Genomic DNA, 15,787 nt, shown 5'->3' with positions numbered 1-15,787 from the left:
CAAAAAGTTTGGGTATAATAGAGATATCATGTTTGCTTCTTTTAGGGATTAAACCAGCAATTTTAGCACAATGATCTGATTAAATAATACACAATTTATACGTTTAAAACACATGAGCCTTTAGAAATCATTCTTAAATGCTGATTAGCTGCCTAAGAAATATTTATTATGATCAATATTCAAAACAGCTGTGTTGCTTAATATTTTCAGGGAAACCATATACTTTTTAGGATTCAGGGGAATATAACATTTTAAAAGAAAAGCATTTATTTGAAATATAAATAACATTATAAAAGACATACTTAAAAAAAAGTTTTTTTTATTCATCCTTAAATGTTTGAATGATAGTATACACCTGTCTTTTGAATTGGATGTTAAAACTTAAACCCTATTCTGAGAAATCATGGTTTAAATGTGAAACTCACACTCGTCAAAGCAAAGCTTCTCACACACTTGCAGATCATGTTATTGTCTCCAGTAGAGGTTTACAGGTTCAGAGATTTGCAGTCCAGTGCCAAATGTCCTGTGTCTGACAGCAAAGTTCACTGTGGGTTGGAAAATCTTGATGCAAATAATGAATATCTCTGGATTAGCAGATTATAGGCTGCTGTATATGAGAACATTTCCTGCTTTCTTTGCTCTTTTCCAGTTTCTTGCGTGAGAAACTATATTATCTGAAATAAGATATAAGTGCACTTAGACAATGCCTGTTTGCTTTCTGAAATACCACCAGGTTTACCAAGAGTTCAAGACTTGAACAGAAATTATTTCTGGACTGCAGACTTTGAAAGACTTGCTGATGCATTTACAAATAAGAGTTGGAAGCATAGAACTGCATTAGGCTTGAAATCATGTGACAAGATGAAGCTAACACTTTCATTTTTTTTTCCTTTGCATGAAGGATGCAGCATGACAGTGATGGAACTGTGTGATGAAATGAAAGATCATCGAAAACATCCAGAAAAGCCTGAAAACCGAGAATTTCAGACTGGATGGGTGGAAAAATTCTTTTATGATCGATGGCACATGGATTAGATTGAGATCACTTTTTTTTTTTTTAGAACAAGTCAAACATGATTTTACTACAATTAATAGTCATTTTAGCCTGAATAACCTTATACTTGCAGGGTTTCTGAGAGCCTTAAAGTCTTAATTTACACTTCCACAAATGAAATGTTGCATGCACTGTAAAAGTTTATATCTTTGTCAATATTTTCCAGTACAAATGTCTAAACTTCCATAAATCAAAATAGATTTAATTCAGATGCAAAATGAAGATAAAAGTTTTTTATTTTCTTTTTTGTGAAAAACAGATTTTTTTTTTGTTTATGAACAAAGTTTATGCTTAAAACAAGATGGGGTAGGAAAACTTGTTTCCCCTTTGAATTAAGTTTTTAAATGAATTATTTTGGCAGATATTTGTCATTTTGTTATCATAAACTCACTTCATTTTGATACATTTCTCAGAAAACAAGACTTCTTTTATGCGTAATTTTTGCGTCTACATTGATTTAAGAATTTTTAGACATTTGCACTGGAAAACAAGACAAATATATTGAGGAATAATATCATGTTTGTGCAGTGTGATCAAATCAGGCACAGTAAAAGTTATTTCCATTTTCTAGTTAACCTATTTTTTTTTGTATAAAATGAAACAAATAGTAATTAAGATTGGTTGTAAGTTGTATTTTCAATCTTGAAATGTGAAAAATTCATGTTGTCCATAATGACGTATTGTGTTCCCTTCAATTCATTATCTAATTAAAAAAAAAAAATTTCTAAAAAACTCTTTTAGAAGTTTTTAATTTACTTCAATTAAACCTGTAGAAATCCCGTAGTTATATTATGTTTCAAAAAGCTCTGTATTTTATTTTGATATTCTTTTACATTGTACATTGAGATATGTATTGGGTTTGAAATGAATCCAAAATAAGATAAAACGACTTTCTGCTTTACACAATCTCAGAACATTTAGTTTATATTTCTATACATTACAAGTAAGTTTCACAAGCTGAATGACATTGTGACAAATGATATCAGTGTCTGACATTAACTGACAGCTTTATAAATGTTCTCCAATTCTCTTTCATGAGCAATAACAGAACAGAAAGTGATACAATAGCTCCAATTAAAAATTCCAATGATCACCCGTCTGCATCAGAACTTGCTATCAGCCGAGTGTAAGTTTACTGAACAGTTCTTGTGCTGATAGTATCTTATTTTTGTCATACTATCTGTGACTATTGTTCAATAGAGTGCACAGATTCTTTGTGTTGATAGTGTTTTGCGCCTGAATGCTAATGAGTTGAACGCCTGTCAGTGGACTGTGCTTTCCACCCATGCATTTAAAAGTAAAACAAAAACAGACAAAAATATTTGGCGTTGGTTATTTTTGCTTTCATTTTGAGGACTCGTATGATCAGGTGCGATCGTTTCGTCAAGGAGACATGGTACGTAAACATATACTGGAACAATTGTTAATTGATCAGTTCCTTACAATGCAGTGTTGTGCTGACAAGCTTGAGTTTCAGAGTCACGCCATCACATTAGAAGCTGCTTTGACAATTGATGTGTAGCCTCAGTGTAACTCCGCAACCTGATGAAGATCTGCCCCAGAACTAATTACAGCTTGCTTTGTATGTGTGTGTAAACTGGAACTGAACTGGACAGTTTATATGATTTCATCTGAGTCACATGTTGAGATGTTTTTTTTTTAAAGCCCAACTGAATTAAAAAAAGGTTTTGTGAAAAATTATTATGGTTACAAATATGTACATACATATATTTCATACTATATTATTTAGTTTTCTTCTGGATATTTTTCTATATTTTCATGGTGAGTACATTTCATTGATTTTGATTTGTTTGGTGTGAAAGGTGTTTACCGTTGAACAGGTGGGTTTCAATGGATCAGTCTCATAAATATTTTCATTACATTTATTTTAAATATATTTTATATTTATTTTATTTTATTATATCCTGACTCCAGAAATATCAGTACAACACAACACTGTCATTTCAGTCAGCATAACACTTTAAAATACAGCCAAATCATGCTATATGTTAAATATTTTCATGGTTATTTTATTTATTGAGCCAATTTGGCATGAACGCATTTCTTATGCTCTTATTTCTTATGCCTTTGGTGAAAATAAAAACAGATGAAAACAACAATATACTGTAGAAGCTATTCATTTAATTATCTTTGTGAATATGCATTATCTAAATTATTTTTAAATCAATCTGATACGCATTGTCTTTTCTTTATATATTTTATTGTCATCAGCAATTAAAAAAGTGCAATAACAGAGATACACACTAATAGACAGAAACAGTGACATTTAGGAAAAATAACTCTAACAACCATTTATGGATTATAAAACAATAAAAAAAGAAAGAAAAGAAAAGAAAAAAAGACCAACCAAGTCTTTTGAAGCCAGAATCTTCTATCAGTGAGAAAAGAGGACACATTTTTTGTATTCTTTGAGAAGATCCATTAAATGTCATCTGATTTAAGAGCCTGATATTTGACGTCTGATCTCCTGGTTCTGTAGATGAGAACACCACACACCATGCCAACAGCTGCAAGGAGACATCCCACAATGAAAACCAGATTCAGGTTCAAGACTGTGGAGGACACTGTGGAAAAAAATATCTCAGTCAATACATCATAAATAGTAATATTTTATATATATATATATATATATATATATATATATTTCATTGAATGCCCCTTTAAAATAGTATGCCATAAATAATCATTCTAATCGAATATGGTTTCTTGTTTCTGAAGTTTTACCTTCATGCTCCTCTACGCTCCTCTTCAGCCGCAGGGGACCCTGGGAGACTAAGTGACTGCCGGTCTGGATGGGAGCCTCTCTTCTGTGATGGTGGTGGGCCGGTGGAGCGACTGTGCTGCTGACGCAACCCTGAGAGCAGCGGGTGTTGGGATTGTTGGCCTCGCACAGAATCACCGAACAGCTGAGGAACACCTAGGGAGGAAAAGAGAGATGAAGTCATGGCTGTCTGGAATACTCAATTCCGATTGGTCAGTAGCAGCGTTATGTTTTTGTACAGTATGTTGGCTGCTAAACGACTTTCATCATAATCCAGTCAATCAATCAGCAGGTTTTTACCTGCTCGTGCATTCCGATGAACTGGAAGGCTTGCAGGCCGAAGCGAACCGTTGGCTCGTGGCTTGTGTAGAACTCAACCGTTTCATCCAATATACACCTGAAGAACATAATCGATATAGAATTAATCTGATAATGCTAATGCATCTGCAGCTCATGGTTGATTGTTCTTACCCGTTTTGGATAATTGTGTAGGGTGTTTGGTAGTTGGGGTCATTGTATGGTGTCGCGACACAGGATTCGACAAAAAGCTCGGTGTTGTTGATTGCAGACTGGGATTCAATCTGCATGTAAATCATCTCCCCAAGCTCATACTCTGCCGGATATGCAGTCACGTCGATTTCTGTGTAGTAGTTTTCTGTTTTGAAGAGTCCGAAGCTGTAGGTGAGGGTACCAAAGCCTTTCTCTGTGATGGTGGTTATGTGTCTGCGTGCGGTGAACTGCAGTGAGATGTTGTTTTTCTTCTCGTAACGACAGGAGAACTCAATCTCCACCTCGTGCTTTCTGGTAATGATGCTGTTCGGGTCATCAGTTGAGAAAATTTCATTCTTGAAAATGATGAACTCTTCATCCTCCTGTAGAAGCGAATGGAGAATTAAAAACTTTTAAACACACCAATGAAACATCAAACATGAATGTCCAAGCTTCTGTTTTCCATACAGCAAAAGTGGATGGAACTTATTACCAAAAGCACCAAAAAACACCACAAATGATGGAGATTTCTCAGCTTTCAATGTTCAAAAAGAATTCTGACTTGTGTGTTTAAGGGATGATGGGAAACTAAATTGGTTCGAAAGTACATGAGGAACATTTAATTTTTGATAATTTCTTCCTTTCTTTTGAGCCTATGAGAAGAGTTTTACCTCAATCATGGTACCACAAGCATTGAGGGAGAAGTTTGCCAACACATGAGTGCCATTTGAGTCCAAAGTGCAGGCGGGATCATTGAGTCGCAGATAGTCCTTGTGGAGCCCGACGGAGTGCAGCTGCTCAATTTCAACGACCATGTTGTTTGCAGTGCAAATCACATTTGCTTTCACTGTAAATGTGTTCAGTCATTAGAACTGATAACAAAATTGTGCAGGCAGAACATAGTTGTCCAAGTAAAAGTGAATTACTAACCAGTCTGGCGTCCAACGGTGATGATGACACATCTCATTTCAGACTGATAAACGCTGCTTCTGTAAATCAATAATAAATAGTAATATTTATGGAATGTATGAAATTCAGTTCTGCTAGATTTTAAATATGAATAGTTTACCCACCCGCTCATGCTCTCAGCAATGAAACACACGGGAAAATGATCGCCGAGGTCGTTCCTCATTGGTGTCCATCTGATTGCATACTCTCCAGTGCTCAAAGCGTGCTTAGTTATGTTCAAAGGACCGCTGATAATGACATCAGTAACCCTGAGAATGAAAAATAAACCCATGTTATACACCCATCTAAAAATTGAAATAACTTGATGCATTGATTGCATTCACATGTGTATTACGTTGCATAAGCTGCTGCAGCCTTAACCCGGATTTCCACTTCACGGAGTGGCGTAGCTTGGATTTCATCTCCATTGCGTGGCGTTGGTGACACAAAGTGAGGTATGTAATGTCCCTCAGTGCAGGAAGGAGCAGCTGAATCAACTGCAGTGATACAAATGAGAAAGACACACATTAGCCACACTGATACTACTAATATGTTCAGGTGATTGTTGAGAAAGCCTTACCGAGAAGACTGAATTGCAGAGGGAGCTTGCTGAAAGGTTCGTACGACCGCTGATGTGAAGTCATGGAAGTTGTGTATTCTTGAGGTGGTCCTGTTGTTGTAGTTGTGGTTGTGGTCTGCAGCCACCACCACCATTGGGCCGATGTAGGTGGAGCAGCCGTTGTGTATTGCTGTTGCCACCACCACCATGGAGTAGTTGTAGGTGGAGCGGTGGTCGACTGTTGGTTTTGCCACCACAACCACCATTGTGAGGGAGTAGTTTGTTGCCACCATGGGACAGTTGTGTAACTTTGGTAATACCAGGGGTACGGTGTCGAAGTAATTGACCTTCGGTGTCTTCCACCACTCAGAGAGCATCTGTAAGAGCTGGAGCCATCAGTGTAAGCCAGAGTGGTGTGCTTCCTGGGGAAATCCTCCACAATCAGCTCAAATCCGTAGACGCCTGTTGTGGAGGCATAGCTGTAGTCCAGTGTGCAGGCACGCTAATGAAGAATTGAGATGTTCAAATTAATATGTTTTTCCTTATTTTTTTCAAAAACGGTTCTGGTAGCTTTTATTAGGTGATTGATAGAAGCTGCCAGAATACAGGTTTCTTACTGTGTGGAGATAAAATGAAATTACTAAAATAATCACATCTGTTGTGTAAACATATTTTGTAATGAGTAATCATTTTATTTCACGAATGCAACACCACGAACACAACGTTTGCTGTTTTAATGCCGTATTTGTTTTACTTTACTGCTGAGCACGTGGAGGTAAATAACCGCTCTTGCTCTCTCTCCTTTTTGTCTTGTCCGATGCATTCTAGTGAATTAGTTCGTTTTAAACGCTTCTCCTTATTTCGTTTGTAGCTTTAGAAAGTTTGATTCATTCCAGTGAATCTTTTCAAACTAAATAGTGTGAAAGACGGAATCATTCTGATAAACTGATTCATTCTGACCGTTCTAAATGAACAGCTTTTAAAAAATTCAGCATTTCATTCATAATAAATAATATATTCTTACATTCTTCTCTGTAGGTATAATACCTTGGTCTAATAGGGTTTAGCCTATTCTAGTTTTTATTTAATTCAATTTTGTTTTATTTAGTAGGCTATAAATGTATAATGTTTCAAGTTTAAAGTTTTTCATTCTGATTTGGATTGTCATTCAGAAACACACTAATAGGCTGCAACCATATTTCACAAAGATTCACCCACAGATCTCTGGCCTTCCCACTGGTTCATAGCTGTATAAATTACATTATTCTGGTAATATTTTGCATTTCTTACTTGATCTAGTTGGAAACCACTAGGTTGGTCACATGTGGCACATTCAGAATACTGCTGAGCTCCATATCTACATCTGACCTGGTCACCATCTGGGTCATAGGCTATCAGATGATATTTACGAGGACAGTTTTGGGGTACACTAAAGGATACAAATGTAAATAAACAAATATATAAATATATAAATCATATTTTTATCACATTTTCAAATTTAAGTTTTAACATGCATTCTCAATTGTGTTCAGTAAATTTAAGACTAACCGTAGAAGCTGTAAAGTAGTGGTGACAGGTGAGCGGTTGGGTTGATTGGTATCAGCTCTTATGCCTAGATCTACATGTGCTTTGAAGAACCACGAACCAACACCATTGACTGTAGGCACCCAGCAGCACGAGGAGTCCCTGTGGTACAACGGTGTATTTTAGATAATGTTGAATGTACATTTCAATATTCATTTGAAACAAATTCAGTTACTCACTGCAGATCAAAGGGTGTGTTTCCATGGATGTTTCTTGTGACAACATTTTCTGATTGGCACCAGCTGTTGGTGTAACCACTTCTGCCGTTAGAGCTTCTGTCGATTTGACCTTCTACACTGCTGGATTCATAGCCACAATCTCCAGAGGCGCAGGACCACCAACTAGACGAACACCAGTCATAGGTTCGCTTGAATCGAAACTCAACCTGTTGACAGAACACCGGTAGAGTCAGAATACTTGTGGGTAGAATACATTTTTATTTCAATTTTCACATTTTGATGTTATAGATCATTAAAAATGCAAATCAGCGACAACAAACACCGCATTATATCGTAACAAATCATAATATGATTTACTAATTAAACTGTTCAAATTTTAAGAGTAATAGACCCAGATATCTCTGTTTAGCCAATTAATGTCAAAGTTCAGAGAGAAATACTCTTCATCAATAAAAATTGTTACTTTATTTTAATTTATTCTTTAAAATTGACGTTACTTTCTCCATCTGATTTATTTCCATGGTTGCTTCTCCCCATTTCTGTCATTGATATATTATTACATTGCATTAGAGTTATATTTTATTTTTTACATTTATGTGCAGAGGACCAAATCAAGTGTAGAATAATAATTTTCATAAATATTATTTTAGCTTATTGACTTGAATGAATCAACCAACATCTAATATTATTTCAAATGTATTCTTTTGTTATTTTATTCTGTATGCATAAATAATGAAAAAAATTATTTCAATTAAGTTCATCATTTTACATTTTTTCTGTATTAATGTAAAGAAAGGGCAGTGTTGCATAATTCCGCACTTTTTAAATACAAATAAAAAATAAACTCTCACCCTCATGCTCCCATCTGCATTGGCTCCTTTAGGGCTGAAGGTGACTGAGCCTCCATAGTGGTGTCCTGCTGAAGCAATGGACACCAGAAGCAGAAGATTCAACACCACAGCTGAGGACATCATGGTACCTGAGCCCCTGAGCTCACTTCACCTGTGAGACGCACCTGAGCAGCAGCTTTTATACATCTCAGGTGAGCAGGAATTCAGGGATGGGTTCAAAAGCATTCTCGTGCGATGCAGTGAAACACACACACACACACACACACACACAAAACAATTTGAGGGTAGTTAATTGCTTCTTCTGAGAAGTCACATGATCAATTCTGAAACTAGCCATTGATCGGAACTTACTTACAGCACACACCTCTTCAATCACATGCAAATTATTACATTGTGTGTCCACTAAGGGCAAGATGCTATGTGAAAATACTTTTTTTATTGCACAGCTTCAATGTTAAATACTGTATAATTTCCATTGAGTTAAAAAATAAAATCTCATTGCCAAAAAATGGATAACACTCCATTTTCAAGTACACATCTGAGTATCCTTTTGAATATTTTTTAGCTCTATTATCTTTTTTTTCCCTCTTAATGATAGCACTCCTACATAACAATGACCTGACATAAGATATAAATCTATTTAAACAATAGATGTTTGCGTTCTCAAATGCCAACCGACTTAACCACAGCGCAGTGAAAGATCAAATCTCAAACATACAACGATCTGAAATGGATTTCAGACATAGACGAGTGTTTCCTGATGCATTTAAAGAATAGCTTGAATTGAAACTCAACCTGTTCATCAAACACTGGGAGAGTCAGAATATTTGTGGGTAGAATGTATTTTCCTTTCTCTTTTTACATTTTGGTGTTATAGATCAATCATTAAAAATGAAATTCAGTGACAACAAACAGCATTATAATCTTAAAAATCCTCATAATATATAATTCATAATATAATATAATTTACTAATTAAACTGTTGAAATTGTTTTCATTCATTTTTAAGAGTAATTGTTATCCCAGATATATCTGATTAGCCAATTAATCTCAAAGGTCAGAGAGAAATACTCTTCAAAAATAATAACAGTTACTTTATTTTAATCTATTCTTATCCTATTTTAAATATGGCATGTTACGTTCTCTGTCTGATTTATTTCCATGATTGCTTCTCCCTATTGTTGACATTAATTTATGAATACAGTGCAGTGCAGCATTTGAGTTATTTTATTATATTTTATTTTACATTCATGTGTATAGGACCAAATCAAGTGTAGATTTTATATTCAAAAATATTATTTGAAATAACCTGTAATCTGTCATCTGAAAAAGAAGGAAAAAAAGATGTAATCTGAGCATTCCAGGCTGGTCAAAGAGTCTTTCACTATCGATTACTAAGAATTTATTCAAAGTACTATAGGTTCAAGGGAACATGAAAAAACAAAAACAAAAAACAAACAAACAGCAACAACAACAACAAAACCTTTATGTTGTTATTTGGAAAAAATAAATAAATTTTAAGACTGTCAAGTGCACTCTAACATACACAATTTCCAACAAAATGTATTTTCCATTAACATTTGTTTTATAACATTTTATAATGTATTTTAATTCTTATCTATCCAGCTCTATTTTCAGTGTTTTATGTATTGGAGTAAAATAATTGGTATTTTGTACTTTTTGGATGAAATCAAATGCTCAAAAAGTGTACACACATTTCTTGAAATGTAAAATTTATTTTATTACATTTTATCTATGCACGCAGTTTTATGTGGGTCAAAATTGGTTGCAAAGTGGACCAGATTTAGGCTGATCTGGCTACACAGGACGTCCCAAATCCTTCCAATCTATATTTAATTACATTTAATTACAAAGATCTTGCAAACTCTGTGTTCATGTAGAATGCAGAATTGTAGTTTTGAGAATTCAGGTTACCGTCTGATCCGTATATTAATGAGATCTGATGAATGCCATATGATTAATGACTAATTCCCAAGACATGGAGAAATCTTATATATCATAACAAGAATAGTCCTTTGTCCTACCCAATCTTTCAAGCCACAGGTGTATTGTGTTTAGTTATTTTTACTTTAGTTTCACTTCAGTAAATAACCTGTTCAGGCACAATGTTAGCATCATAGAGTCACAGCAAATATACACTGTACATGTCCAATTAGTTTTATTTATTAATTTATATATAATTTAATTGATTTGCATTCAATCTCTAAAACATGCCAGTGCAGTTTGTTAACATTAGTTGATGCATTATCTTTCATTATCTAACGATAAACAATTATTATTTTTATTTACTGGATTGACATAATCATAATCTTTATTCATCGTTCATATCAGAAATTGTATTTTTAAATGTTGTAAAAACAATGTTTATTGTTAGTTTATGATAATGCACTAGCTTACTGCCAACACATCAACAAAGGCGTTTCTTTATGATTAACAATGAAGCCTTTTCAATGTATTTTGATTGACATAACAATAATAAGTCTATTGCTACAGCTTGCACCAAGCCATGACAACATAACAGCAGCATTATAAATCATAAAGATATTTTTATGTGACAGTTTTAAACATTTTCATTGTTACTTTCACTCTTATAAAGTGGAATTTCACTGTAAAAAGTAATACCTAGATCAAACTTATAAAAAGTGAGGCAAGTGACTGCATTGGATGTTTTAAGTTGAGTCAACTTGCAGCCTTTTTCAAGTATAATAAACTCAGTAAAATTACTTAATTCAAACACAACAAAATCAAGTTGAGTTAACTAATAAGTGCTATATTAGTCAGTTAGATAAACCTAATTTTCTTGGTAGATGTAACGTATTTATGTGCTGCTACAAGTAAGCTGTACTCATTTTAGTTAGGTTTTATGAACTTTATGCTCATAGTAAATTTAACCTAATCAAATGAGAATAAACATTTTAATTAAGTCCTGGCTATTACCTCAGAAAATACATCTAAATGTCTATATTCTAAGCAGTACAGTAAATCACTTTACATAAACAGACTTTGTCAATAACAATTACAAATTCAATTGAAGAAGAAAAAGATGGGAAGACAGATTAAAGACAATAACATTTATTCAATGTCAACTAGTGTCACTTTTAACAGTGCCTACAAAACATACAAAAGTATGCATAGGGTCCAATCCCACAAAGAGCCTGTGATATATCTCAGAAGTATACACCAGATTTGAGTGATATTAGAGGTTGTGGGCATAGACAAGTCCAAACAGGAGGTTTTCTACAGGTTTGGCACACCTCTGACCATGGGCTGTCCTTCTACTGTGATAATCCCAATCGTGTTTGGCTGATGGCGCATGTATATTTTCAGTGGGGAACTGCCAAGCTCAGCGTACACCTGTGTTTCATCATGACTCTATTGGGGAGACAAAAAAGAATCAAGAGTTTGGTCAGACAAACAGGTATTGAGATGAATATAGCAGACTGGTAGAAGACAGATACGACACAAAGTCAAAGTTGTACTTTTTAGTTGCTTAAGGTGATGGATACTAGATGGATACTTTGACTAGAGCATGTGACCAGAGTGAAGTCAACCATGACAATGTCATAGAGTGTTGGTACTATACTATCACGATCTACTGTAGCATGAGTGTTGTCTTTTCTGGTTCAAAGGATACATTACAATAAAACAATGCAATTTTCCTTGCCTGTACCTTATTGGTCATCACATTACTGTATTAAATATATTTCAAGAACAAAGTAATTACCCCATATCATCACAATAGTAATAACATACAGACAGAAATTAGATAAGTAGCTTTAAGCCCAGTACATACATGGTGGACACTGATGAGGTCTTCCTTTCCCTCCCATATGTACTCAATCAGGCATCTCAGTACCACTTCTCTCCTTTTCTCCACATAGCCAGACGGATCCTGTCAACAAGTAAAATCTGATCAAAATTCACTGCCTGATGACAGTATCACAAATTAGAGAACCTCTGTATTTCAACCATGCAATTGATGTAAAAGGTTGTACTATACATACACCACTACCACTGTACTGTACAAGATCTCACACTATCACCAGCATCTCACAAAATTGAGATTTAACTGACCATGTAGGCTGTATTTATTAATATGAATCAAGCTTCTATTAGTGCAGTAGTAGGAGGCAGAAAGGTGATCATATCTGCCTTCTATTGGTGGTTGGTACATAAAACCTAATTCAGAAATGTAATTGTATGGAGCCAACACTATTGTTTGCAATTTTACCTATGTTTTACTTACCTGGGAATAATTATAGCTTTAACTGTATCTATTCTGAAGTTTTTCTTACCTGTATCTGAAGACCCCAGGTAACAAAAACGCTTGGTTACCTAAAGACAGAAAAAATATGCATGTTAGAATAAGTTTAAAAACCAGTGGTAAATGTAAAATATTTAAGTAACAGGTTAAAAATAGTTTTATGGTTTTGAGCCAGTGCTATCAAATGCACTTACAACTCTGCTGCTGATAACACAAGGACCCCACGATAGCTGCATGCCCCACCGGAAACTTTTGTTATTAAGATGAAATTAAATAAGTCAAGTCACCTTTATTTACAGTACACAGCACTTTGAAATATATATATATATATATATATATATATATATATATATATATATATATACATATATAAAAAGTCTTCTTTGTTGCCTTTTTCTCCATCACACTTTAAAAAACATTATATATCACTTGAAAACATAAAATCTCAAAATGCATCTTTTGAAACCCATTTTAAATTCATCTACCATGAAAATTGTACATCAAAATCATGTTACAAAATGTTTTCAGTCGTGAATTATATTGTCAGTTAACGCTAACTAACGATTAAAAATGATATTATTGGTAAAATTAAAGCCAAAGTAGTCTTAAAACATAATAGGCATTACTAAAGCACTTGTTTAATTTCATATTAACAACACGGTCTTAACTGCTGTTGTCTTCTGATCGTTGCATACAAGACTTCACTGCTTAGCACTGTGTAGCCAACTTAGCTTGCCATGTGTGCAGGATAGCTAGCTATACAGTACAATTTGCAAACCTTACTTTAGCTTCCTAGTTGAGTGAACGATTTTGCGTGACTTTACATCACCAATAATCTGCCAAAAATTGCACATCTTACCGTGTTAATCAGTCTGTGAAATTTAGATCCGCTGCAGCTTTCAGACAGTTGAAGTGCCGAGGAAGCATCTGCCTTGGAAAGTCCCCGCCAGTGAAAAAGGGATAAATCCAACTTAATTTTTATGTGTTTTTTATTTCAAATATTTAAGTTTGATGAACACACATGCCACATCGACAGCTGCTCAAATAAATTGTGTATGTCAACTCATTTTTATAACATTTCTTGTACACAATAAACTCATACAAAAAGCTACCCAAATAAATTGCTATTGTTTTACTTAAAATATATTGTTATGTAAAAAGTGATATATTTTAAGTAAAGAGGAAGTATATTTATACTTTTTAGTATAAAACAAATAAAATAAACTAGATTACAACTATTTAAAATATATAAAACCTACTGTGTGGGTGTAGCACTTTTTACAGTATAGTTAGAACACAAGTTATAATATTCTAAAACAAAAACTATAACATATATAGATATTTAATATCTTTTTTTACATACATAGACTGGAAGTGTGTTTGTGTGGAAAATTTGAAAAAAAATGAATGATTATAATTTCATAATAAAAAAAGGCTTGCTGAGGGCTGATTACCAGTGAATAGCACCTAGTTAAACTAGATTTCTGATGGGGTGTGATTAATTCTGAATAACTGCACACAGATGCAATATTTAATAAAATCCAACCCTCCCACATTTGCCTGAAGCAATTATTGTAATCGTATGTAGCCTTAGATGAACGTGAGCAGAGCAGTTTAATTTTGCTTTATTTGTTTGAGTTAGGTTATAATCTATGTTTGATGTTATTTTGACACTAATCACCTTTTTCCCTCACATCACAATTTATACTTAAAATATTATTGTGCTAATTGTTAATTCCTGTTCATTCATAATGCTATTCATAATAATATATATTCATTTTCACTTATTTAAATTCGCAACTCAAAATATTGTTTAAAACCATGCAGAAATCAATTTGAACCAACAATATACTGTATGTGACATAATTTAACTTGTAAGAAATAATTTTTTTTTAAATAGTTCAATTATAATAAAATTATTTTTTATCAATTTTTGCCTGTATAATTTAAAATATTTTTCCTTATGACCTTTAAATAAATAAATTAAATGTATATTAGCAAATACATGCTATAGTTACAAGTCAAATTTACATAAAATAATTTTGTATTATTGTGTATTGTAAATAAAGTCAAACCTTATTGAAAAGTTGGTCAGAATAGGCACATAGTAAATGCAGGACAGACAGGTAGTAAATGCATGATGTGCAGAACAAAACAGAAATTATCTTATCTCTAGAAATAGAAACAGCCAGAACAACAGAAACAATAGTAAAACATAACCCCGTAAAATAACAATGAACAAGAACAGGTGAACTTAATTGACTAACAGGCAAACACTAGGTCAACAATCACAGGAAACTGGAACAGAACAGAATGTGACAAATACCAATGCATAAAAGTTGGGCTCAGTTGCTTGATTTGTTGTCTTAAAGTGAAAACAAAGCAACTTTGTTTTTCACGCAGGCTGCAGAAATGTACTGGTAACCACTGTCATTCAACAGGTGTGTTGTCTGATACCAGCTGCATGTCACATTTCTTTGGCTCAACTGAATGCTGTTGATTTTTAGCACAAGGGTGTGCTACCTAACAACTCTTTTAGCTTCTCTTTCAATTTCTGTTAATCACAAATGCTTCATTTTGTAAACATGTTTCAATGTGAAAACAGTGGCTTGCTTACATTTGTTTGGTGTCATCTCTTAAACCTTTCATGGAGACATTTGCACTATTATTTGAATGAACTGAATTTTATTACAAGTATGGTTATGTGAGACTAGATCTTGTCTTGGTGCTTGCCTATATTATTACACAGTAGCTGAGTAATATAGCCAAATAATATCTCACAGTTTACAGCATGCATACTGTAAAAAAATGAACTAACCTAACTGTCGGGTTAAATTTTTAAAATACTTTTTTTTTTAACCTAAAAATGGCTTCATCCAGTGCCATTGTTTTGTGTTATTGTAAAATAAATAAATAAAATGGCTTAATCCATATTTTACCCAAAGTTGGGTTGAAACAACCTAGCAATTGCTCTGAAATAACTTTAAAAACTGAATCAGAATAACATAATTTGAACAAAACAACAATTGTAGCCATGATGAATCAAAATGTTTAATG

At 33.8% G+C, this 15,787-nt stretch overlaps 1 protein-coding gene and 1 long non-coding RNA gene across 2 annotated transcripts; both read right to left on the bottom strand.

The window, feature by feature from the left end:
- Positions 1-3,420: 3,420 nt before the first annotated feature.
- LOC127977707 (uncharacterized) lies at positions 3,421-8,612 on the bottom strand. The gene is made up of 13 exons (XM_052582721.1): positions 8,447-8,612; positions 7,596-7,801; positions 7,381-7,518; positions 7,123-7,261; positions 5,854-6,334; positions 5,629-5,770; positions 5,399-5,542; positions 5,256-5,314; positions 4,997-5,172; positions 4,308-4,708; positions 4,137-4,233; positions 3,800-3,992; positions 3,421-3,639 (listed from the first exon to the last, which is right to left on the bottom strand). Exons 1-13 carry the CDS (start codon positions 8,567-8,569, stop codon positions 3,497-3,499), a joined length of 2,442 nt encoding a protein of 813 aa, XP_052438681.1. The 5' UTR covers positions 8,570-8,612; the 3' UTR covers positions 3,421-3,496.
- Positions 8,613-11,553: 2,941 nt separating this feature from the next.
- LOC127977837 (uncharacterized) lies at positions 11,554-12,974 on the bottom strand. The gene is made up of 4 exons (XR_008158371.1): positions 12,925-12,974; positions 12,762-12,801; positions 12,260-12,358; positions 11,554-11,838 (listed from the first exon to the last, which is right to left on the bottom strand). It is a non-coding gene; the product is annotated as an uncharacterized LOC127977837 (long non-coding RNA).
- Positions 12,975-15,787: the final 2,813 nt, after the last annotated feature.

Source organism: Carassius gibelio, chromosome B18 (genome assembly GCF_023724105.1).
Source record: "Carassius gibelio isolate Cgi1373 ecotype wild population from Czech Republic chromosome B18, carGib1.2-hapl.c, whole genome shotgun sequence".
Taxonomy (NCBI): domain Eukaryota; kingdom Metazoa; phylum Chordata; class Actinopteri; order Cypriniformes; family Cyprinidae; genus Carassius; species Carassius gibelio.
The sequence above is the reverse complement of the archived record's forward strand: the minus strand, read 5'-3'. Positions and strand labels throughout refer to the sequence as shown.

Coding starts and splice junctions, on each gene's coding strand:
- LOC127977707 (XM_052582721.1), bottom strand. CDS start 8,569: ATGATGTCCTCAGCTGTGGTGTTGAATCTTCTGCTTCTGGTGTCCATT. Junction 5,543..5,628: donor GCTGCAGCAGCTTATGCAAC/GTAATACACATG, acceptor TTTCATTCTCAG/GGTTACTGATGTCATTATCA. Junction 4,234..4,307: donor TACACAATTATCCAAAACGG/GTAAGAACAATC, acceptor TATGTTCTTCAG/GTGTATATTGGATGAAACGG.